At 50.6% G+C, this 26343-nt stretch overlaps 1 protein-coding gene across 2 annotated transcripts in view; it reads right to left on the bottom strand.

Annotated features, from left to right (window-relative positions):
* EXOC6B (exocyst complex component 6B) overlaps positions 1–26343 on the bottom strand; it is a 79862-nt gene that overhangs the window by 20083 nt on the left and 33436 nt on the right. Inside the window, exons 9-21 of one of the 2 annotated variants that reach the window (XM_053458092.1) lie at positions 23904–23987; positions 23401–23447; positions 22176–22296; positions 21819–21890; positions 21595–21692; positions 20893–20998; positions 20692–20801; positions 19075–19186; positions 17045–17179; positions 16556–16735; positions 15647–15676; positions 11312–11453; positions 7697–7770 (exon numbers count right to left, since the gene is read on the bottom strand). In XM_053458092.1, the coding sequence (XP_053314067.1) occupies positions 7697–7770; positions 11312–11453; positions 15647–15676; positions 16556–16735; positions 17045–17179; positions 19075–19186; positions 20692–20801; positions 20893–20998; positions 21595–21692; positions 21819–21890; positions 22176–22296; positions 23401–23447; positions 23904–23987 (1311 nt within the window). The remainder of the gene's footprint in view (positions 1–7696; positions 7771–11311; positions 11454–15646; positions 15677–16555; positions 16736–17044; positions 17180–19074; positions 19187–20691; positions 20802–20892; positions 20999–21594; positions 21693–21818; positions 21891–22175; positions 22297–23400; positions 23448–23903; positions 23988–26343) is intronic. The other variant, XM_053458093.1, reaches the window with a different exon arrangement.

Here is a 26343-nt window from a genome sequence, read left to right as displayed (position 1 = left end):
TCTTCAGGACACGTGCAGAAGAGGCGCCCCACCACGCTCAGGGGAGGAAAAAAACAAAACATGTTTTGGGTCTAAAAATTATTTTTTGGACATTATTAACACTTTATATAACTGGGGGCTTGATGGTTAAGAGAGACACTGTGACGTGTTAGGAATGCAGCCACCAGCGGCATATATATATATACACCCGTATATACCCATATATCATACACGCCCCGTATATATCATACACACCCCGTATACATCATACACACCCCGTATACATCATACACGCCCCGTATACATCATACACACCCCGTATATATCATATATATATAAAGTAATTCCGATCCGTTCACTAGGACTCAATGTATGACATCATTAAATAGGGGTATAATAACGTTGGCGGGTGAGGGGCGACGGCACAGACCGGGGGACCCCCTGTTAGGCGGTCCGTGCCCTAAACCCCAGATGACTCTGGCTGTTCAAAGGCGGCATATATAAAGCGCAGCGTGTGCAGTAAAGCCCGCGGGACGTAGCGCTCTATCCCGTTACACTTTACAGCTCACCTTATCAATGCCAAGAAGGCGTCAGTCTCTCGGCGGACATCTGCAGAGCAGACCCTGGGGGGACGCGGGTGATAAACACAAACGCTGAGAAAATAAGGCTTTTGTGCCGCGTCCGCGCTCTATCTGCCCGAGGAAACGTCTGCTGAAGTGATATCAGTATCCCCCCCCGCTTAGCAGTCCCGCCGCCCCACCTCGCGCACGGCCTCCCAGCAGAGAGGGTCCACGGCGACTCCATCGCTGATGCGGCCGTCCAGATTAAATTCTGTGCAAAATCTCACATTTTACGTGCAGGAGGTCATTTAGGGCAAAAACGGAGACCTCCATTTATTTTAACGGCTCCCCGGGGGCGGTCGCGGGAGATCAGAGGATCCCCCACATGCATAAGGATAGTGCCCTGAAATCAGAAGAACTTGGGGACGTGTTTAAAACACCACCTTTCAGCTCAGATGCGACGTAAGGAAGTTCTGCTATACCGAGAGGGATGTAGATACGGGGAACAGCCTCCTGGCAGAAGCGGTAGAGGAGATTTACACATGCATAGATGTTTCTACGGCCTCAGAGCGCTATCTAGGAGAGACGTTCTTCAGAGGAAGCCGAGAGGTTAAGCGCTTGTCACGCGACGCTCCTCCCCGCTGCACCTGTTGGGTCTGTGTCAGCGCAGGTTCACGCCGGGTGCCACGGGGACATTCAGAGTTCAGGGTAACACCTCGCCGCGGGTTAATTATAACTCCGTACGTAAACATGAAGCCTGCGCGCTTCGCTCAACTCCCGGTGACCCGGCCAGGCGCAGTCACATTTCAGCCTCGCGGGGAGGGAGGCTCCAACCAGCGGGGGCCACGCAGAGTTCAAAGAGATAGGAAACCTGGGACCCGGCCTCATCAAAGCCGCGCGGGGAGGGTCACGGTAACCCCCACGGGGCGCCATAAAAAAAAAATGCACCGCGGGCCGATTTCAAAATCATGACTCGTTTTACCTCCAGTTCCAGCTTTCCGAGATGCGGGCAGATCACGAGAGTTCAATTATTTAACGGATCAAACGGAGCCACGAGGTCTATTTTTAGAAGAAAAAAAAATAAAGCCCCGTTTGTGGAGCGGGACGAGGTCCCCAATTATAAAGCGGCCGGATGATGTTTCTCCAGCCTCTGTAGGGAGGGCTCCTTTTCAGCCGGGAACTCAGAAACGCCCCAAATATTAGTATTATAGTATTATTACCTACAAAGTGGAATTTCACCCCGAGAACCATGCGCAGGTGGGGCCAAAACTACAGGTAGGTCCCAGAAACAGCAACTGGATAACCAAACAGGTATGTGGAGTAATTGTAGCAGCTGGTGTAAGGGCAGGGAAGACCATGGAAAGTGAGGGGCAAACCAGACGCGAAGGAGAAGAAATGTTAGAGGCCAGAATCGGAATGAAAGGCTCTCTTGGTATTTACAGTAAAAGCAACTGGGAGCCGGGAAGCTTCACACCTCCTCCCGCTTCGTCTCACTTTCTCCTGTTGATTTAGCGACTGTTTTTATTTTTTTAAGGCGTATCTCTGGATTTTTGTCACCAGAAACCAAACAAACGCTACAGGACGGCTCTCTCCTCTCGTGACAGATGGGCTTTAACATGCTAAGTACACGCATAGGCGCAGGTATGTGTATGGGCAGAAGAGTTCAGCAGTTAACTTGTAGGATAACAGAGGTTGTGTCCTGTTGAGGTGCTAGGTTTTTTTTTTTGGGGGGGGGGCAGGATAGAACACCGTGGGCTCAGCAAAGCCAATCCCTTCATTTTTGGGGGATGTGGGGGGAGGGGGTAGTAATTTTCAAGCTGTGCCGATGACGGGACTGAACAGTCAATGATTTTAAGGGTACCTGCGAGGTCCAAACTTGTTCAGGGATCTTTCACACAATCAGGATCACCGCCTGCCATTCATAGCCGGTTGGGACCCCTCATCTCACCGGCATTCGCATGCAATGTATATAACATCAGTCTTACAGGGGGTCTCCATGACGACGAGCGAAGGACGGAGCCCCAGGGTAAAGTCACCTTGGGCTATACGAGGATACCGTAAGGAGCTCCTACGCAGAGTGTCAGACTTGCAGGGCTGTAATCACCCGCCACAGTCCGGCTAAAAGGTGTTTCTTTGATAAATTACACCGGGGGCAGCTCAAGGTATGCAGTGAAAACCCCGCAGGCGAGTAACCGGCAGCTCCGGTCATCACGCAACTTAATAAACCCCAAATCGCAGCCGCCTGAACAACGAGAAGGATCGGGGGAGAGCATGGCGTTCTACACCAACGGGGCATAAGTAACAGGGGTAATATTGGCGGTAAGTAACCTTAATGTACAGTAACTGAAGCATCTGAGCACAGGAGAACTGACAATCTATTTTATACCATAGCGCCGCTATTACCATCGATGAGCGGCCGTCGAGTAACATTAATGCGCCTGGAGAGTTTACACATTCGTCTGCCTGTCCTTTGAGGGGTTAAACCACATCAGCCTTCTGTGGTTTTGGCAAATAAAATAATTAAAAATATATATATATATATAAATTAAAAAAAGATAATAGCGGAAGAGAGTCAGGAGGAGGCTCGGAAAGTCACATTTCACGGAGAGGGTTGGCCTCGGCTCTAACTGCAGATTTTCATGGTTTCTTCGCAAATCGGCTTTTTTGGAGGCTGAATGGAAATATTAACATTTAAATCATAGGTGGTGTGGGAAGGGTTAACCCTTTGAAACGGGGCTGGCAGCGAGAGGGTATTGCCAGAAGGGCCAGCGGATCTGGCATGAGGGTCTCAGGTAGCCTGGCATTGCCTTCTCCCCACCGGGTCACACGAGCTCCTTAAACACCCCCCCCCAAAAAATGGAGACTGAGAGGGGCCTGGAGCCCAAGACACATTAACCGGACGACTAGACCTGTCTGTCAGTTCAGGAAGGTGTCTCGGTGACGAGACAGCTCATTAAACCATGAAGAGAACCATTCCGGGAGCAAAGAAAGCTTTCCAGAGCCGCGTCACTTTATCTTAAACAGCACTTAGTGACTACAGCCCCAAAACATGCGCTGGGCAGAGCCCCGCGGCACCAGCGCTTCACCAAGAAACACGGCCCCCCGAAGCCGGCCGTCCAAACGCTTCCCGCTTCGTTTAAGTATGGGATTAGGATAACTTGACGTATCAATCCTCTAGATTGTAAACTCTTGCGGGCAGGGCTCTCTCCACCTTCAAGGTAGGGACTGCAAGGAGCGCTGCGGACGTTGTTGGCCCCGTATAAATAGAATTATTTATCGAGCGGGGAAGTGGCCTTAACTGTCCAAACTGTTACATGTCGCACGCTGCCGGTTCCACCCTCTTCACCCGTTGTACAGCGCTGCGGTATATGACAGCGCTATAAACAGTACAGGGCTGTATATTTAGGGTCATTGTAATTTGGACATATACTGCGATGGGTAAGGGTCTCGCGTGAGTAACGGGTGTGTTTTTGGCCCCCGCGGACAGGCCAGATGGCACGAGGCCATTTCCGATGGTTACAGGAATCCTTCACAGTAAGGACGGTAGAGCCGCAGGGTGCGCGCCGAGGGTTACATATCTGTCAGAGGGGCAAATACAGATACCCCAGGACTACCGCTAAAGGAGGAGCGATGGCTTTCAGGATCCCCGCCGGATATCTGGACCCGAAGGAATCGGGAAAGCGGCCAAAGAATAAAAAATACTCGCCGCCCGCGCTTATTACCCCGCCGACTGTCAGGGCCTTGGCGATAAGCGATGATAACGCAGAATATGAGGAAACGGCTTGCGTCTTCTCTTTGGGGTCTGCTTTGGACCCGTCGCGGATTCTCGTCCGCCCCGCCAACGCCTCCCGGCCGCGTTCATGCTCCGTGCCGGCTGATAAACACCCCCCCCATCTCTTGGTGAGCCGCTAATAGCTAATATGCAGCCCTGGGCCGCGGAGGAGACAAAAAGCCGGTTGCCGAGAGACGGGACGAGCGGCGCCATATTCTTGGCAACAACAAACGTTGGCGGCGCGGACCTCCTCGATGCGACTTTTTTTTTTTATAGAAACCTAAAATAAAGGAGAAAAAAAAATCCCCGAAGCTCGAGGTCACATGCGCCGCTCGAATTTCCCGACGGCGTGCTAATGAAGCGCGGTGCCGCTCCCCTTCCCTGTCACGGATGACGGATAGCCCCCCATCAGTCTTCCGAGCGCCATCCATTACCCCGTGAAAGCCGTGAGTCCTGAGAGCTCGGGCGGGTTTCACGCGGGCGGGACGGACCCCGCGCGTCCTACATACCCCCCGAGCGTCAGGAAGCCCCCTGAATGCCGGCCCAGGGCACTGCATCATCGTGGCAGCCGGAACAAAGCGGCGGTTGTGTTTGTTGTTGTGTTTTTTGTTTACCGGGGAGACACATGGGAAGACAGGAAGATCAGTCAATGACTGCAGCGTAATTCACTTTCCACTCGAGCTCATCCATCTCCCCGGCCAAAGCGATGACAGCCGGCAATTCAACACCTCTCCTCCCCGTCCGTCCTCGGCATATCAATACCCAACATAAAAGCCGGCTCTGCCGCCGCTCGCCTCCCTTTCATCTCTCCGGCCATTGAGGGAGATGGCTTTTGGGGAGAAAAAGTTAATATTTTCTGGGACGGGACATTACATTTATGAAAGAGGCTTTGGGGTGGGGTGGGGGGGGGGCAGTGGACTCTTATGGACCGGGAGGGTAATATGTAACGTTCATCAAATATAAGGTGAATCCCTCATACGGCTTTCATCCATCAGGAGCATCTTGCGCAAGGAGAACCCCAACTCTCCCCCCAAGCACCCCGGAAACATCTATATGGAATTACCATGTAATCCGTATGAATGAGACAAGCCCGAGGGCCACAACATGTCCTAAAACCCAGTGATGTCATCCACACACATACATATATATACATACATGTACATACAGACACACACACACATATATATATACACATGTACATACAGACACGCTTATTCCAGGGCTTTGGTTTGAATGAATACAGACACACATATAACACACGTAATATACAAACCCAGCAGCACTTAATACAAAATGATCAGCTCAAAAACCTATACAAGTTAAAAACGTAACTTAAAAAATCTGCGTGGGTCCCCGTCCGGTAACCCCCGGCAACGATGCTCTTTTCGTTATTAGCGATGTGAAAACCGGGTGAAGTTCGGTATGGATGGCGCTGATAAAAACCAAACCCGGTGCATGTCCCGCAGCGTCGCCCGGCGGCCCACTAAAAAACGCATTATATTTATATTTATCACTAGGGTTTTTTAAAAATATTTTTCTGCCTTAAATTTGTTTTCTCGCTCTGATCTCCCTGCCTGCGAGAGGGGGGTCACCAGAGACCATGCAGGGAGGGGGGGGGGTCACCAGAGACCATGCAGGGGACAGATGCTTCCTGACATGCCAGCAGGGATCCCATGCGTTGTCTGAACCCGTGTTTGGGCTTTTAACCGCCTTCAGTGCGCTCAGTGCTTGTACGGGCAACGCTGGAGACCCGGCTGTCGGGCAGCCTTCTACCCACAATCCCCGGTGCCATTAACACGCGACTCACGAGCTACAAGATCAGCCTAATGAATCCCTGCATGTATACAAACTGCCCACCACACACACGGATCAAACTGCCCACCTACACAGAGCAGCCCTGGGCAGAGCGCCCCCGTGCCCACCCCCCACAGAGCACCCCCGCGCCCACCCCCCACAGGGAAGCCTCAGTAATTGCCCTTCTGCCCCGCTGTCCCAGCCAAACACACCAAAAATAGGACTCTCTGGCCATCTGGAAGCACGGGAGCTGCGCAGCGCATGTCGAAAAGCAAAGGCAAACCGCGCAGCGCCTACAAACAGCCCATACGTGCCCGGCGACAGATTTACACGTCCTGCCCCAAACACTGGGGTTAAACGCCTGCGCGTTACACGCCCCCCCCCACTCACACTGTGCCTCGCTGGTTAGCACTCGCACTCCGGCTTCGTGGTGTGCGGGTGGTTAAGACCCCCGCCATAAAGTAAAATAAATAAAGCGTTATAAATGGGCTCGTTGCGGGGTCTGATCGCTCTCAGCTGTTTCTCTACACGCTCCGGCGTGTGGCTGTCCGTCAAACGCGAAACCGTCGGGGGCGTCGCGGCCCAGGGGCTTATAAAGTAAAAGCCACGCATGGCCGCTTTACAAATCCCTGACCGGACCTCGAGTATCGGGGACGGTTCTGGAGGATTTAGGGAAATTCCTTAAGAAGCAGGGAAGAATTTAATAGAACCTCAACAGTCTCTCTCCCGATTTGTAATCCGATCTCTATAGCAAACCCCTTCTAAGACTTCTTTATTCTATTATCCCGAGTTAATATCGTTAATTCCCGCCTTTATTCTATTTTTATCCCGAGTTACTATGAAATTAACTGGAAATGGCTGTTTTGTTACAAAATTACAAAAATGGTTTTCTAACAGCTGGAAACGTCCTGGTCTGTGGCCACTTTTCATCCGTGGTGGATCCATTTATATCGATATTTATTTATATATTGATCGATCTATATTATATTATATATATATTTGGTAAAGGAAATGCGGGCTGAGGACCATTTTAGAGGGATAAAAATGTCTGTAAGCCCAATCAGGCCAATCCGTCGTTATCCGGCGATGTGTTTTGGCCGTTCTCCGGCCCGCCGCTGTATCTGCCGAACCCCCCCCCCCAGCGCCTACTTGGCCAGCGTCCTGCCTGAACCGCCGATGCCGTGCGGAGCTGGCAGGGCTCTCTCTCTGCACGACGTGGCTACGCGGGCCGCTTCTCTACAAGCCTTTCCCTCTCTTGGTTCGGAGCCTCTAGAGCTTGCCCTGCTAAAAGTCATATGTACGTTACACGGCGCAGGGCTCACCGCTCTATGCCAAGGGGAAACGCCGCGGCGTCGCCTTCCCTCCCCGTCCGTCACGGCTCAAGCCGGAGAAGCGACCTGACAGCCGAGGGGGTCCGCGGCGATTAATCCCTATCCCTCTAATCTGAGCGCCTCGTCTCCCGCCGGACCCCCCCCTCCTCCTCCTCGTCGTCGTTGTCTTCTCTCCCCTCTCTCTCTCTCCTTAAGTCCTCATGGGTCCTCAGTCACACATCTTAAAAGGGAAACAAAAACACAAAACAACAAAGGCTTACTTGTCTTAAGTCGATGAAGGCCAACTGCAGCGTGTCCCCCTGGAAGCCCGGCACAGGTCCGGATTTGGCAAACCCTGTGGGAAAGAGAGGAGCATGAAAAGCACCTTTAAATAACCATGGCCGGGGAGATTGGCAGACGGATGACAGCCGAGACAAGGGAGGCCGGGGCCGAGGAGGAACGGGGCTTCTAAGGATTCACGGCCTTTCTGCCGTCATCCTCTTTGTCCGCCCTTCAAAATTTGTGTCATCAAAACGCCATTAATTCCGCCGTCCTGACAGCGAGGAAACTGTACCGGGGCAGCCCGAAGACCATTCCCATGGGCCACGCCGAGCGATTCTTTGGTCAATGGACAAATAACTAAGCCAAAAGGGAGATGCTTGGATGGCGGGGGCGTCATTGTCAGTGGGGGAAAAAAAAAAGGGTGGGGGGGGATAAAGAAAAGAACATTTTTTGTGGTTTTTTTTTGCCCCTTTTATTTTTCTTTCCCATCTTTACACAATAAAATCTTCAGCCGCGTGAAGGTCTTTCAGTTCTGGAAGCTTTGTAGATTCCAGGTCGCTGAAAGAATTTTGCGATTTCACGCCTGTCGCCTCATCCCCTGCGTATTTATCAATAATAAATAATATCCCCCCCCCCCCGCCGCCCGGTGTGCTCGTCTCCTCGCATATCTCCATTATCTGTTATGGCGCGTTATTTTTTTTTCCTGGAGAAAGCGTCCCCCCGTTTAGTTAGCGATTACACGGTAATATTATCCCCGAGTGAAACTCGTTCACAGGCGGCCATGAAAGGCAGGTTTTATATATGGGGGGGCGTACAGTGCGGCCGGCGGAGAACGTCCTCTCCGGAGGGGAAAACACGTTTCGGTGCCTCCGACCCAGCGAGGGGTTTTCAGCTAAAACATGTCGTTTGTCGGCTCGTTGGATGGCGGCGGCGGCCGCGGGCACAGAGGCAATTCATCCCGCGATGCCATTGGCTCTCGGCTCCGAGATACGACAGCCGTGTCCGCCGGCGCTGCCAAGATCCAAAATTCCAACGCAGCACGGAACCAAGAACGTACGCTGATTTATGACAAGGAACCCGCCGTGTCCTCCAGAGTTCCGTTTCCAAGCAGAAGTCTAGAACGTGTAGACCCCGAGAGGCCAAGATCCGGAGTTTCATTACCTGGAACCCCAAAGCAGTTCTAGAGTAACCATAGAAACGTAGGATTTGGGGGCAGATAACCCCGTAGCCCCAGCTAGTCCGTCCGTGTTTTCCGGTGAGCAGACCGGTCGATACGGAACGTGGTTTTTTTTAATCGGGAGCAATCTGAAAAGAATACACAAAAATAATAAACACGAGAATACGAAGGGGCTTTCGGCACGCGAGCCCCCCGCGGACTCGTTAATACCCCGCGTTACAGGGTGCGCGACGTCGCCTTTGGATGAACCCGAGACTCCGTAGCAGGAATTCGCTCGGTGGTCCGTCGGGGAACGCTCCATGCTGAAACTTCTCCCGAACTAACAGAATTTAGGTGATTGATTGCATTTCTGGGAAAATCAGAATTCACATTTTTCAACGAGTCCGAGGCACGCCTGCCCGAGACGGAGTTCAAGAACAAAACAGAAAATACGCTTCTTTTTTTTGCTTCATTTTTTAAAAAGCAAAAAAAAAATTAAAAAAAATTTACCTTTTTTTTTGAATAAGATATAATTTCCTGCTGACTTGAAAGCTCTCTCTATATAAATATATATATATATAAATAAGGATATATATATATATAAGGATTCATTTGCCAAAAAATGAGGATAATTGCCCCAAAATCTCATATTAAAAACCCTGCATTTATCTTGGAGCTGAGGATGTGTTTTAATGGGCTTTTAAATATAGGTCGACCCCCCCGCTTTGCCCTTAGCCCCCCCCTTTGCCCTTACCCCCCCAGCAGGGCTGCAAGTCTGTAAATCTTTAAACAACTAGATTACAAGACACAATCTGCCAGATTACAAAAACTCCGCTTCCCAAAGGAAAAGGAATCGGCACTTTATCTGCGGCCCCCATTCACGGCTCCTTTCCAGGGGTCTGACAGTGATGTATTGGCAGCTGTCAGGGGCCACATCTGTCTTCATCACCCTGCCGGGGCTGGGACCGGGGGTCTTGGCGGGGCGGGAGAGGTCAGGGACCCTGCTGGTCAGGTTGACAGCACCTGCTCCTGTAACGTCCGGCGCCGCGGGGTCCTGCTACCGGGGGCATTTCATTAGCCAAAGGGTCCCGTCACCCCCAACATCAATTTAACCCTTTCAGGGGTGTTAAAGCTCGCGTTACCAGATGCTCTGGTGGTCTGGAGCTCATCAGTCCCCCATATTGTGCACCTCGCTGAGCGTTCTTTCACAAACAGGGCACGGATTCTGAGTATCAATCCTTGAAAACAATATTTAATTATTTTTTTTATTGGGGGTCTGTGGCCCCCCGGGGGACTGGAGTTGTGAAGCCCTTTTTTCTAGAGCCCCTGTTATTAAATTCTTTCTAGAATGTCCTTTATAGAGTCTCGTCCGGCTCGTGATCTTTTCAGAACAAGTCAGGTTTGTAGACAAAGACCCTTGGAAGAAAAATAGTAAAGACTTGCTGAGCAGGGGGTGCGAGCGTTACGATCAGTCCTCAGAAAGCCCACCTCGGGGAGCGTGCACTCCAAGCTCAGACGTCACTTGAGTTACGGGGCGATGATACAGACGGCCTGGAGTCTGGCGGTATTCCCCCCGGCTCCTCTGTGAATATATATATACATGACGCGGGTGGGCCCGGCTGCCGGGGCCAACGTGGACTCGGTGGGCCGGCTGCATCCGATGGAGGCAGAAGCCGAGCACTTCGTATAAACGCAGAGGACTTCTGTCCTCCTCTCTGCTTCCATAAAGTTGCTTGTTGTTGGTCTTAGTAGAACGCGTCCATCGGCAAACGTCACAAAGGGCCGGGTGGACTAAAACGAGCGCAGCGCGGTCTAGCGGCCCATCGGCTGCTGTTGGTTTAGGGTCCTTCACATAAAGTCCGGTATCAGAAGAGTAAAGACAGAACGCTCAATCACATCTCTCTCAGCTCCACCGCAGCTCCCCGTGACCCACGGCGTTTAACGCGGGGGTGACAATACAGCGTCGGGGGGGGGGGGGTATTAGAGTGTTTGGGGCAAACCGTGGCCGGGCCTTACCGGGTCCATCACCAGATCAGCACAAGGGGGAATATCGTTATCAGGAGGCGCAGAACCATGTGCTCTGGAACACAATGTTTCCAGTTTGTTTGATAATATAGAATTATTCGAACGTGTTACATGTTACATGTTACATTTGTTACATGTTACACGTAAGAGTCGGGGACCAGATCGGGAGAATTTCAAGGCACGGAGAACGTGGAAACCGCAGGCAGATTGCAGTCAACGGGGCCCTTTTTGTAGAATGTCTCAGGAAAACGACGAGTATGAATAATAATATTAACCGGAGCGATGAAGGGATGAGCAGACCCTGTATAATAGATGAGGGGAATGACTTTAAAGCGCTCTCCGTATTAAGCATACATTATACAGGGCTGGGCTCTCACGCCCCGGACGATGTGTAGACGCGTTGGCGGATGCCACATTGTAAGCAGTCTCTTACCTTCGCACTCTTTGACGTCCAGGTTAAACTGCTGCAGAGCCCCCATGGTGATCTGCTTCACCTCGGCCTCCAGCAGTAGCTGCGTGAGGGACGTGGAGAGATGTTTGCAGGCAGACATGCAGGCCGTCTGGGCCACCTTCCCCTGGGGGAGAGAGAGGAGACGGGACGGGTTAGCGAGGGCTTCTCCCGCGGGGCATGCGCAGGTCATGCAGAGAGGACGGGAAAGATATAAGGACCATTTGGAAAAACAAAGTGTTAATTATTAAAGACAAGCCTTTTTAGTTAAAAAAAAAAACCCACAACTGTAATATATGACATTTGACATTAAACGTTTTTGCTACAACCTTGAGGTCCAAGAGGTTCGCACCTCAAGGACGTTTGGAGGATACTCATGACCTACAGAAAGGTTGGGATCCTTGATTAAAGAGTCATTAAAACATAATGTCATCGCAACCATTCCCCGACGAGCCCGATGAATACGCAATCTGTAAGACGATGACGTGTCCTCCATGATCTATAGGTGCCTCCAAATGCAGCCCTTCCTACCAACCGGGTACTTTACGAATGATGAGGTCACTGGGAGCGCTGCTATATGTTAACATCCTAATATCGAATACTGCCACGGCAACCAATGGAAAGTCCGGGTGAAAGGACCGTTCCGTTGCTTGCTATGGAGATGAGATCGCTTTGGAAACCTTGCACCACCGTCACGTTGTGCACCCCCCATTAAGGGCTTTTGGTTTCATCCAGCACGTCCCCATACCAACCGCGAGTCGCGCATCAACTGCGAATCCACCGCGTTCCGACGGAATTCAAACTGTGGCAAACCCGGCATCCCAATTCATTCCCTTTGGGCGTGAAGCGGACATATTTTGGGCCATACCATCCTTACAAGGGCAGCTTAATCCAGACCCTCATCCGAAGCCGGGGTCAACAGACTGAACGATTATGGGGCGATGCGGCTGTTTATGATCCGTTCCACATGGACAAGTCTACTGAGCATTCTAAGAAGTACTTATTTCCCTTAAATACAGATCAGATGGGGGGGGGTCTTTAGAGAGAACCTCAAGACGCGGAAATGTTCTCAGTCAACCCCTTGGTTAAAGCGTCCGTAGGGTGCAATCTATCAGATACAGAAAGGTCTTCACGCCCAGAGGAGCCACAAGCCCAAAACCCAACATACAAGTCACAGGAATCGATATCTAAACCGTAGGATGTAACTGAAGTGTCTCCAGAATGCTGGGAACCGGCCGGAGAAAGGTCCTTCCCAAACCAGAACACATTAAATCCAGGAAAACTATAGAGAGGAAAGTATGACATCAGCTCGGTGTGACCGCGGACATTCTTTGTTCCATGCAAACAATGGTACCTGGAACCACGAGACCCTGCATTTCTAGTTTATGTAACAGAATTCCGGAAGGGGGTATGAGGAACAGGTCAGGTTTGTCTAGAACAACAAGGATTTAGGGGTAAAATCCCCATGAAATTATAGTGTTTTTCTCATGTGTCCTCCATAAAAAGAGCGATGACCCTACAAGGTCTAAGTCAGAAGATGCCGATGGACCCGTTCAAGAGCAGAACTTTGGAGAAAAGCCAACGATGACCCCGCTTCAGAAGCAGAGACTGGCACCTCGTAGGTCCCCCGGGAGGGGGGGTGGGTGGCATTTGAGGTCACAAAGGGTTGCGCAACATCAGCCCAATTAAAAAAAAAAAAAACAAAATAAAACACCTATGACTTCAGACGCCACCTTTTCTTGTTAAAGCCACTGTGTTAACCCTTCCGTGTCTGATGGCTAATTGCAGGCACCAAGGGAAACGAGTGAACCGAGAGCCTCAAAGGGTTAAGTAGATACATTTTTTTTGGTTTGTTTTTTTTTTTTTAAGTTTTCTATCAAGTAGAAAGTTTTCAGCAGCAGCCCAGGGCCCCCCGTAGACCCCCCGGTAGCGGTTATGCGTTAAGAAGGGGGGGGAAATATGTCATCAATCAGGCAAATTAGCGAACGTTAAAGGCATCTTTGTTCCAAAAGACCCGGCTATCAAAGAAGCCATTAAAAAACACTTCGACTCCATGACACGGAAAATAAACACTCATTAATCTGCACGCCGAGGGCCGCGCTCATCTACAAGCTTTGCCGGCTATCGGAAATATTCTTTATTCTTTGCTTTTAATTACCGGCCGAAAACCACCATTTGGGAGCGGCCGTTTTTAACGTCCTGTTTTTGCGTGATTATTCCTCCCCAATTACTTCTCTCTCTCCCGTATTGTTATGCCAGGCGGGCTGTGTAAGAGTTGAGGGCATTGCAGGTATTGCCAGGTCAAAGAATTTATCATTTGGCTGGTTTCGCCCCTTTTAGCCACAGACCTTGGTTACCCCAAAGTTAAAATAAATAAATAAATAATAGAACCTGTGACTGCAACATCCCCCCCCCGGCTCCTTTAAACCTGAAGATGGACCCCGACAGCTCACGGGCAAAAAACAATGTAATTTTGGGGGCCGACGGGGGCCGACGTCTTCACGCAGTGAAACTTAGCTGCAAATACCTAATATAAAAACTACGATTTCTTTTTTTTTTTATGAGTTAATGGCCGTTTCCAGAACGACTCTTTAATATTCCCGGAGAGCTCTCCAAGGGGATCATTACCGACTACGAGAGAATTATTCCTCATTTGCTGACGAGCACTTAATTACCGCCCCCTCCCCCTCCCTTCCTGCCAATTTAGAATAAAACATCAGCCCCTTTTTAGTTTATTTTTTCTTGGAAAAACCCACCGCGGTCGCTTTCCTCGCTTCACGTTCCTCTACAACACGGGGTTTCCAGAGCCAGCTGGGAGATTCTATACAGCGTGAACAGCGTGGAGAATGTGTCGGTGATCTATGAATCAATAATGTATAATTTACAGGTATAAAGTCCCGTACACCGATATAACCGAAGCAATCATTACACGGAAAAAAAGTTCCCAGAGGGTCTCATGGGGTACTGCGATCAGCAAAGCCGGGCACGGAGCAGCAGTGATCAGCAGCGATCAGTGTGAAAAAAAAAAAAAAAAAAGTGGTTCTCCCTTTTCAAAATGATTATATAGATATAAAAAAATCAAAAAACTGGTTAAAAAAAAAAAAAAAGTTTAAAATAATAAATAAAAATAATACCGTTCTCAAAGGGACATCCAGTCAAAAAAATGTTTTTTGTTTTTTAAATGAAAAACAAAAAATAGGTGTCCCCCCACTAGAAATATACATAAAAAATGTCAAAAAAAAAAATAAAAAATGTCTTGCTCCCAATCAAAATACAGAAACAGCAGCGTAGAATGTAAGGGAGCCTTTATAATAATAATAAAAAAAATATTCACAAACCCGTGCATTTGGAGAACTTGTCTGGAGGATTCGTTGGATGTATCAAGTTTTTTTTTTTTTATCAGTGGAATCTCATATGCGGGAAGAAAAATATATATATTTTTTTCCTTTTTTATAAAATTTTATTCATAATAAATGACAAAAAAAATGATATTAAAAGGAAGGCTCATCAAAACCATTCATTTGTTGGGGTCACTAAACATGGAAAAGCAGAATGATGACAGAAAAGATATGAGGAAAAAGTCTAAAAAGCTCCGGTCCCTTGTGGGGGTTAAATCCTGTGTCACAAAGGGGTTAAAAGTATAACTCGTATAAGCGTAGATCAGTGGTATCTGCCCGATTTACTGTCCCGAAGTTCTCTCTCTTCTGCAACAGCAATCAGCAGCTTAACACAGGAGTGAAAACCTAATGGGGAGGAATAATCATGCAGATCCTGAGGACAGGAGTTAATCTGACCTTACTTTGTGTTTTAAATGTTAAAACAGCATTTGGGGTAAGTGACGGACCCTCGTTCGTGGCAAACGGCGAGTCGGGGGGTGTAACGCGGGGGCCGGCAGTCCTCGGGGGTCCTTTGAAGGCGGCACCAATACTCATGACTCTCGCAATCATTTATTAGCAGGACCGCGCAGGGGCCGTCTCCGGGGTTACCCTAAGCGATCCGTTCATTTTTTGAGCAAACAGTACGGTAAAACCATTTACAGAGCGCTTAGAATTAGGAGTAACCGGAATTTATTTGTGTTACCCCCCTCCCCCCCCCACGCCAATCCAACTCCCACTAAGCGCACTCCCCGGCTGCGCCCTCGCTGGCCGCAAACTCCATGCAGAAAACCAGAAAACCATGATTAGGGAACTACCGTCACACCATGCGCCACACAGACTTAACGTATTCGGGTGCAAGCTGGGCCGGTACTCGGGTTTAAACAGTTGAGACACACCGGGCCACGTGCCGAGCAGTGAGTGGACTGCGCACACGCTTACTCACCGGCATCCTGGAGTGCGTGTCAGACGGTGCCTATGGGCAAAAAATGCAAAAGCCATGACGTGAAAACCACTGGAGGGACCCTTTCTATTCAAACCGATAACGTGGGACAGACAATGTGCCGGCCGACAGGCCCTTCCCACGGCTGCACTGCCGGCCGACGGCTCCATCCCACACCTGCACTGCCGGCCGACAGCCCCATCCCACACCTGCACTGCCGGCCGACGGGCCCTTCCCACACCTGCACTGCTGTCCAGCGCCCCATGCACTGCCAGCAATAAGACCCCCTATAGAGTATAATATAAGTCCCCTCTGACTACGGTGTATCCTGACGTGACCCTTTGGAGAGTCGCTTGGAACAGACCGGTGTCAGGAAGTTCAGAGAGGTTTTATGGAGCAGAGTTCCATTAATGAAGCCGTCAGGACAGCTCATTATTTTCTGCTTCAGATATCTCAGAACATGAAGCAGGACTTCCCTTTCCACAACGCCTTGACCCCCGCATCCCTCCGGAGAGATTTCAAGATACAAGACTAAGACGACTGAAAGGAAACGCGCCGGTATTCAGGACACTGAATGTACGGGACTATAACAGCTTCCGGTGCAAACCATAAGAGAAGAATATCTCCAGCCCGACGCCTTTAGTCCGTAGGATTCCACAGCTGTTCTGGAACAGGCGCGTTCCGGAATGCTCCAGAACCTCCGGGGCAAATAGACCGGACCTGCCACACGGGACACGTTACAAACAAACCCAGACTCCGCTGGAAAACACCGAAACATTCATGAGAGGAAACCAAAGCCCCAGAGAAACGGCCCGGAGAGAATGTTCCTGCGACATGGCTTCCCCCTCGATGGACCAAGAGTAATGGCGGCGGCACGAGACACGGACAACGGAACGCAACAGAGTAACTTACAGGCAGATGGGTGAAGACGGCGAACGTGCTGTTCAGGAAGGCAACGAGGTCCACCAGATAGTCGCTGGCCTGATTGCCGGACTCCGAGGCCATCCAGTCGTAATCTGCCAGCTGCAGGAACTGGTCGATCTTCTGGTTCAGGTTGGTGTAGATCTCCTCCTCCGCAGCCTGGCGGGCGTCCTGCACATAAAGGGGTAAAAAGAACAATTAGGATCTTCAAGCTAAATCCGGTGAGATTCCCCCAACCGAAATAATAAAACGTCTCTGTAGGATCGCTCCCAGCTATGGACGGGGGGGTTGCTGAATAAAAAAAAAAAAAACTCATTCCGGATTCCAACGGGATTTCTCAGTAAGGTTAGAATTCATCGCGAGGCAAGATGGAGCCACCCAAAACCACGAGGACTTTACAACATCGAATTGTGGACTTTACTCAAAGTAAAAGCATGTGGCCTACCAAGGGTAATCAGGAGAGCGATAGGACAGCCTCACCTTGAACGTGGTCAGGCCGTAGAGTTTGGTGGTGTGCACGGTGTCTGGAAGCACGTTGGTTATGTTGGTGATAAACTCTTCCAGGAATTTACATGAAATTTCCAGGTGCGTGGTGTTTATAATGATCTGCACGAGCTGCGGAGACGGAGAGAGACACGCGGTCAAGCGGGGGAGAGAGACGGCCCCCCGTGAGCAAGCGGGGGCCTGAGAGACAGTTATACAGGTGTACGCGTTTTATGGAGTTGTGTCGACCAACGAGCCCCAGGTCTAGGTTCACTCCGTTGGACTGGACCTCTGTAGGCCCTCGCCTGAAGCCAAGTCATTTAAGAAGTTTTAGGGTTGAGTTTCATATCATTGGAGGTTGAGGTCACTAAAGTCTGCTGGCTTAGATGGAGCAACCTAAGGGACAGCCTCGGCTTGAGTTCCTTGAAGCTACCAGGATACTACAGAGTAAAATCAGACACAGCCTGGTTGGAGGCTTAGATAGAATGTAATGAAGTTTTACTTTACCGAGAGGATGGTAGATAAGTGGAACAGCCTCCCAGCAGAGGTGGTAGAGGGTAATACAGTGAGGGTATTAAACACGCATGGGATAGACATACGGCTCCTGAATCTAGGACGAGACCAACGACTGATTAAGGTTTGAGTCTTTACAGCAGGAGAAACGGCCGACTAGACGGGGGCCGGATGGGTCCGAGCTGCCGGCATGTTCTGGGTTAAACCGAATTAACCCTTTCGTTGCCAGATGCAACATTCCTATATTTAAATCAAGCTACCCTTAGTTCAGCGTTGGCACCCAGTAGGCTCTGAGGTCTTCTTACCGAGCACAAAGCAGCACGCGCCATTACAGATGACAGGCCACGTCACTCGGGCCACGACAGGAATGTGTGCGTGAATATAACACACGCGCGTGTAACAACACACAACAAGCCGAGGCAGCACCCAAAAGGGTTCATCGCCTGCCTGGGAGTCAGCAAGCGTCTCGGCAGCCGCCTGCGCAGCACAGTCTGGGCATTTGGCAGAACAGCAAACGGCAAGCAGAGACGACCCGTGACTGACGGCGCGACCAACCTCTGATTGGCTGGGACTCCGGCATCCCGGGTTTGGTGTTGTAATCACAAATGTATGAATGAATGGATCTGGTGCGATGTTGTGGTCTGGCAAAGCCAGATAAAAATCGCTGACGCTAATCACGGCTTATCAAATACGCACCATTTACCCCCCCCACCCCCCCCATCTGTCAGACACATAAAGCAGCTTCTCCAAGTTCTGTGGAATTCGCTGAACGATCCGAAGAAAATTTTACTACTTAGAACTTTAAAAAACTCATCGGAATTCCACTGAAAACATAAGAGGTAATAGTACGGCAGGACCGGCCGTGGGGGTTACGTTTTATCCAGCGCCACGTTATAATCCAGCACCCGGCGGTGGATAACACGAGCAAGATTACCGTGTAAAGTCAGGGAAGGGTTAACAGTTAAAGGGACAGATGTTTCCAGAGGTCCCCCCTCCCCCAGGCTGTTTTGCTGGCATCCTTAGGGTATTTTTCCCCCCCATGGGCAGGGTTTGGGCCTGTCCTGTATCCATTATGCAGAGTGTTTCTAAGCACATTGCAGGGGAGCTCCGGTGCGTTCAACCGGCGCTTATCCTCTCAACGCCTGGGCGAGAGCGACGCGCGAGAAAGCTCGGTGGCCTCCAGGCTGCGGAATAAACATACAAACGCTTTTGTGACGGCGGCCGGAGAACAAAATGGAGGAGTTCCTTCACCTGCCCCCCACACGCTATCCTACTCTCCTTCAGCTTCTTGTAGCCCCCAAGGGGTACTATGTGGCCACCAGCGTTCCTGAGACACAGATACCTTATAACTTTAATCAGAGCTGGGCCACCGGCATAAGAATCCTTGACAGTTAAGGTTCTAGATCAGAAGAACATCAAGAAGCGCCTCCACCATAAAAGAATCACACGGAACCCAAAGGTTGGGACGGCCATCGTGCAATAGCGGGCGTCGGGAGCGGAAGCGGGGCCCTCACCTCCGTCAGCCCCACGTTCTTCCTCTTTATGACGTTCTGCAGGCAGTTGCTCAGCGTCCGGGTCAGGAGCAGGTTGGTGGACTTTCGGATCATGTCATCTATCTCTGTGGAGCTGAAACGGAAACGGAAGATGATTATGATGATGATGATGATGATGATGATCGTTCTCTCGGCTCCGGGGTGAGATTAACCCTTCACGGTACCCAATCCCGGCAATTTAGTACCAATTGAATATGGAACAACCCAATGGAACGTAATGCACCAAAATAACCCCATCTACTCTACTTTAAAACAGAGATACTTTTTCTTGGAATCATATGAACCCCCCCAAGCTGAAGGCATAACTGGGGGGCCACACTGTATAAAGGGTAATCAGTCTTCTTGCCCCGTGGGTTGAATATAATTTCACATCTAGGGGAAATGAGCGCCTGCGGAATAACAAAAAAGGGCAGTAAGAACAAACCTAAGCCTCGGCTTTCAAACCGGCCCGGAGAGCCGAGCCGTCAGAACGAAAAGCCGACGACTCCACGAAAAGGTCAGATGACCCCAGAGATTATCCCCAAAAGCTTCTCTTTTGTCTTTCCAGACGCGAGGTCCTGGCGCGAGGGAGTCATAACAGCTGGGAAGCGCGGGCACTGGGGTGTAATTAGGGGCCGGGGCGACGGCGTGGAATCCGGGTTAATTCTCCTGCGCCGCGCCTGGTAAGTGTAATGTCACCGGGCTCTGAAAGCCTCGGAGTTGGAAGCGTCTTTGATCTGTCAGCAGCCGCCTAGAAGGTCGGAAAGGACAAGTGGCGTTATCTCCCCGGGGCAGGGGGAGAGATGGATGCGGGTCGGACCTGGGAAGGTTCAAAAGCACTAATATCACCAGCAGAGCGCCTGGGGTCAAACAGCTTCGCTGACCTTTTCACTCCTTATCCTCTCCTACCTGACAAACGCAAGAGATTACGGGGGCCGAACACGGCTAGGTAAACAAAAGAAAGCCCTCGGCTCTCACCCCGATCCACTTAACGCCTAAAAGGAAGCCTTGTCCACTCGCTGTGACGCGTGACAGGTCTGCAAGGAAACAAGCAGGGCCGTCGGGAGGCAGCCGCTGCCCCCACCGGCACACAATGAAGCTGGCGGCATGCACAGCTCGGAGAGGAACCGGCCGGCACATGCCCTACGGGGCCACGTTTAAACGGGGGACGGGGGGGACAATCATTTTTGGGAACGCGAGTTGGTCGAGTCTGTAATCCAGATACAGAAACGTTTCTACTTCTACTCGAGCAATAACGGATCCAGTACGGCTGCACTGCGGAATAAAGAAGGGGCGCAGTTTTATTTTTAAGGTGAAAGAATGTGGATTTGGCAACTGCAAACAGGTTATAATGTATATATTTACATGGACCCAAAACGAGCGAGACTTTAAGCTAAAAAAAAAAAAAATGGAAATAAAAAATTAAAAATGTAAAAAAAAAAAAAAAAAATCTCAAAAAAAGTTTTTTTTCTTCTTTTTTTAAATTCCAATTAAATTTTTAAGGAAATGTCGGTTGCGGAGTTTACCAAGTTGCTGCAGAACCATTTGGACACGCCGGCCGGCAGCGAAGCTGAGGACCCCCGCAGACGAAGGGCTCACCTTAAATGCAGGTCTTCAGAAAACTTCAGGCAGGCGTAGATGAACTCCTTGATCTGGTTGTATACTTTGGGCACGAATTCGGAAAACGGGAACTTTTTGGGAAAAGGTTGCTGCGGACAGCAAGAGACACGGGAGGGGTGAGAGAGGAAAGGAAATAAAATACCCCCCCCCCCATTCACCACGTCAGCGGGATCTCTTTACCTTCTCCAAGTCGGCGTCGTGGAAGGGGAACTGCCCCACTACCTTCCGGAAGGCATCTTCGTCACCGACCGGGATCGGGCTGTAGTTATCAGCATCTAGAATGTTCCTGAATGCAAAGACACGACATGAACCAGATGCTGATTAAAGCGCACGCTTCGTGTACATTTCACGTTATTCTGCCTTCTGATAGCCGCGTGGCACCGATCGGCCGCCATGATAGCCAAAGCTCCTCATACAAAACACATGGGGGGGGCAGCAGGTTTTAGCTCATAAAACGATACATTATAACTAAAAGCTGGCAGGTTCTGCAGATAACAATGTGTTTATTGAGAGAGCCAGAGTCAGAGAGAGCCAGAGTCAGAGAGAGTCAGAGTGAGTCAGAGAGAGTCAGAGAGAGTCAGAGACATGAACATCTGAACTCTTAAACTTCCCCGGCATTATGGAGGGTAACCCCGGCCAGCGTCTCTCGCACGCCGTGTAAAGCCGGAGTGAGCGATTCCCGCGAATCTTTTTATTTGGTGATGTCGATTGTGTGACAGAGGAACTTGTGTGAAATCCCTGCGCTGAGGCCCGTATCTAATGACCAGAGACTTCGCTTCATAGAAATCCATTGTTTTTGTACAAAGTGGTAAGAGTGGGTCTGGAACATGATATTTAATTATTTACCCCCCCCCCGTCTCAAAGCCGGCAAACGGCACCCACCGGAACACCTGCGCCCACTTCTTCAGCAGAATCTCCCCGTACTGATCGCGGATCTCCAGCAGCATGTCGAAGAGCTGGTTGACGGGGAAGCCATAACCCTGCGGAGCGAGCGTGGAGACCGTGAGATATAGTAATTGGGGTGGAATAAGTCAGTATTAAGGGGTAACTGAGGGACAGAGCGTATAAAGGGGAAGGCGGCAGCATTTTACCTACAGAAACCTTACCTGGAGCGTGTCTGCAAAATGGACAATGAGATTCTTCAGGTGTAACACCAGGTTGGGGTCCGAGCAATACGACTAGAAACAAAACAAATAAAAAAAACAATAAAAAAAACATGCCGACGTCATCTACGGAACTTACCGCAGGTTCCATTAAAACGCCATTGGTTTGTAATATGGTTTTTTATCGGAGCAAAACGGGGGGGGGGCACTTCAGACACCCCTCTTGCACAAAAATGGTTAAACCCGACTTAATAAGCAAATTAATAATAGTGATCAGAGAACTTATACTGGGGAGGAATAAGCATGCAGATCCTGGGAATAGGTGAAGGGCGTAACACGAGGAAGATTGGATTGACTTACTGAATGCGTCCTCAGAGCTGCCATGGTTTTGGAGAGCGCCAAGTCCCACAGCTCATCGATGTAGGCTCTATTAACCAAGCCAAAGGCGGTATGCAGGATGTGATCTTCCACCACGAAAAAGCTGCCAACAAACCAGAAGACGATTAAAGTCAGGAAGCCGAAGGGGGTTGGGTAGCTTCTAGGACCAGAGGGAAATTGGTGTGGAGTCCACCGGGGCAGGAGGAGCAGAGGGTATAACAGATGAAGAACAAAGCATTGAGAAGGTAGGTTTGGCTTCCATTAGGCTTGAGGGGTCGAGGAGCACAAAGGGGGAAACGTCTCGGTTGGAAGTATTTTGGTAATGGAAGCACCGGCCACTCGTAGTCCGGCTAATTAGTTATACAACAGCCGGGCCCTAGAATGCCAACAATACGGGAGACCTGCGAGGGAAGAGGACTTCACAAGCCAACGTCAAGAATTTCATGAAACGCTAAATAATACAAATATTAGCAGCGAGACTCGTGTGGCCGCGACATTGACCTCCCCCACCGGGCCTGGACACGCTGGATTCCCTGGAAGCCACCCACCCCGGAGAGTTCCCCCAGAAGACAAGCCCCCGGAGGGTTCCCCGGTCAACCCTTTCTGGGAATGATAAAATGAAGACACTTTTAGGAGCTTTGCACGGCCCCCGCGCTGTCTGCAATGGGCCGAATGCTTTGGCTGAGTGACGAGACGCAGGAAGGTCTCGGAGCGGCTCTGTGGTCTCCTCAGATCTGCCTTCAACGCCTCAACTCAAAGGGCAAATAGCGGGACGTCAATGGAGAGGAACGTAAACACGACGCCGAGCTTCATGGGGCTTGACTAACGGCAAAACATTTCACACCTACGGTTAGAAACATGCAGGGCGCCGCGGAGTCAATACAGATACGGCACAGCGCGCTCTCCCAGCACCCCCTGCTTACACGCCAGGTGCCCGCCGGCCAAAGCATACGACACACGCCATGAAACATTTGGACCGGGGGCATCCGGCATGTCTCCAGCTGGAAGGCTGAGGCTCAATGGAGTATAACTTAGAACCAGACTTAGTCTTAGAGGGACAAAGTCAGACCTTTAGGTGTCCGGACTACAAAGCCCATCATGTCCCCCGTGCACACAGCACACACTCCCATCACCCGGCAGATGGGTAAAACACCCCGCTGCACGCTTAGTCTATAGCGGGAGATAATAACGAAGGAGACGGACTTACCCTACTATCTGGTGGAAGTATTTCCGGTATCCGGCTAACGTTTCATGCTGGAAAGAAGGGGAGGTTTTAGAATCAAACATGTTAAGAGACAGACGCGAAGAAGTCTATCGCCGGTCACTGAGTGGGGTCCGCCGGCAGAGAGACCGACGTGGCAGCCCAAGTTACTGGAGAAGCCCCGACGGCCGTCAGCTGTGGGATCGCACAAAAGCCACCGCATGCTAGGTCTGCTAAAAAAGCAAACGGCTTCACCTGGCAGCTCGCTATGACGTATATATACGTATCAGGGAGAGCCACGGCCATCAATTGTGGGCAAATAGGGCAAATAACGGAGGACAATAAACCACAGGAAAGGACAGCGTGGTTACCAGCGACAGAGACCCAACCGTTCTAAACCTTCTTCTGCTCTACAGGCCGGTGTAACAATCTGAGTACCGGACTGTAAACTGGAACATCGATCCCGGTCCGTCTACAGGCCCATGGAGTCCGGTGGGATGGGTACCTACCATATTGGACGGTGGTTGCAGCACGAGTCTGGCCTGCTTTCTTCTCTGCTTTCTGTAGTAATTCTCAAATATCTCCCTCGAACCCTGAAACAGAAAACAAGAAGCCGTTTACTACACGCCAGGCTTGTGCATTCGGACTCGACTCTTTCTCCGCAAATCAGTGCAGTGTTCTGGCTTCCTGGAGCGCTTTCGAACCTCGGCGCCCACCCTCACCGGCTTTCATCCAATCGGGGGAGAGGATAGGCGCCGGAGGCTCTGCTCTTTTGCAGAAGCGCTCCTGGAGGCCTGTTTTACCGGAGACGATAGCGGGGAGAAGCAAGAGAAGAAGCGGAGCTGAGCAGAAGGGGGACACACAATCGGTCGGCGGAGAAGGTGACACTGACAGAGAGCGTGAGAGAGAGAGCGAGTGACAGCTAATTTATTTCCAAATGGAAAAAGCCCTCCGAGACCCAGGGTCTCCAGAACTAGACACGGCCTTCTATATAAAGTCTAGAACGCGGTATTAGTACGTCCTTTTGTGCTTGCTAAGCCCTTCCCTATACTGGCTTTTCCCGCTGCATCATGGGAGTGTACAGCGCTCTGGAATATGATGGCGCTACATAAAATAGTCATAATAGTCCCGTGACACGGGAAAGTGCAGAGCTCCGCGAACTACCATTACGCCCGGGTGTTTATTCCTCCTAAATGCGTTACTTTACACTTGGCCGCGTTAAACTCTACCACCCAAGCATTAGTCCGTAGAGTCTCCATAACCCTTTACAGACAGGGCAGTAAAGGTATGGAATCCACGGGGGGGGGGTCCATCAGATACAACGGATGCCTTCAAAAAGGGGCAAAAGCAAAACACGAAGGTTAATGACGGAATAAACGGCCATGTTTTATAGTTTCTCGATCCGAGGAGAAATCTGATCGGCTTTTGGAGTCAAGAAGGATCCCCCCCCCACCAAGGGGGGTTCTGCCTTCTTTTGTGATTTCAACCCCATGTGACATCTTTGGGGACCCTCGACATGTTACTAAAGCAGGGGTGTATTAGGCAGTGAGCATACGGAGCAATGCCCCGCGCCCCTGCACCTTTAATAGGCCACGGCCGCGATACAGTTATAAGCTAGATCGTAAGCTTTTGGGCACAGGCCTCATTACCTTCTGCAAGTTATGTGATGCAGTGATTGTACGGCGCTGTGGCATATGCCAGCGATATATAAAGCAATAAGTATTAATACTCGCTGGCAAAGACCAAAGACTCACACAGCCACGAATGGAGCACAGGTCCCACCATGCTCTGAGTGCACAGCGCCCCCTACTGGTTAGGGTTGGGGGGGGCGTTCAAAAGAAATATATTCGATTACATTGAATATTCACCAATTTTCACATTATTTCTCATTTGGCGGGAATAAATATATATATCCAGGCACTGGAATCCACGCGTGTTCTCTCTGGGCAGCTAGGGGGTCATTAATGGAGCGCAGAACCTGTGAAGGCGCACGACGAGAACCATCTCTATCCCCATAGTTCTCACTCCATATGTATCTAGCCCCGAATACCCTCCTTTACTCTGCCCCAGGACAGCCAAGCTTCACTCCCTACCTCCACCTTCCCCAAACCTGGCTCCTACTCCCTGTTTGTGACAAGTCTTCCAGAATAAGGTCAGAGGTTTAGATGCTAACTTTACTAAGAGGGTGGCAGATAGAAGGAACAGCCTCTCAGCAGACGTGGTAGAGGGTAATACAGTGAGGGTATTAAACATGCATGGGATAGACATACGGCTCCTGAATCTAAGACGAGACCAACGACTGATTAAGGTTTGAGTCTTTACAGCAGGAGAAACAGGCGACTAGACGGGGGCCGGATGGGGCCGATCTGCCGGCAGGTTTTGTGTTTAAAGAGGAAGGATCTGGACCACCAAGGTCAGGCAGTAAATAGTAAAAATCCAGGAATGGGTTAAAGATTGTTTTATCCATTAACCCTCTGGCAGGGAGCGCAGCAGTGTGCGGGGATTAAAGAGGGCAGTTAACAGAAGCCCCCCGGCTTTATCCTGGGGGTCTCGGGGTCAGCGAGCTGTGACAGTGTAACGCGCTGGCGCCGTGGCCTCAGGAGACCGGGAAGCAGTATCGGGGCTGTCGGCACGTTGCGGCCGCGTTATCGCTCACCACTATCCAGCTAATGTTATTTTCCTGAGTCCTTATCAAGCCGGAGCACAAAGTGTCCGAGCCGGCCGGCCCCCGGTGATCTGACGGGCCGGCGGGGGCAGCAGATGGTCAGATAACCCTCAGAGGGCCCGGCGCATGCTGTAACCCGCCGGTGCGCAAAGAGTTAACATAATGCTGGGGTCAGACAGAAACAACGTAACAAACTATCAGAACACAAACACAACGTTACAAGCGGGGGCCGAAGGGGCAAAAGCGGGGGCCGAAGGGGGCAAAGGCGGCACGCCGGCCGTTCC

Source organism: Spea bombifrons, chromosome 1, assembly GCF_027358695.1.
Source record: "Spea bombifrons isolate aSpeBom1 chromosome 1, aSpeBom1.2.pri, whole genome shotgun sequence".
NCBI lineage: Eukaryota > Metazoa > Chordata > Amphibia > Anura > Pelobatidae > Spea > Spea bombifrons.
This window is presented reverse-complemented; position numbering and strand designations above follow the sequence as displayed.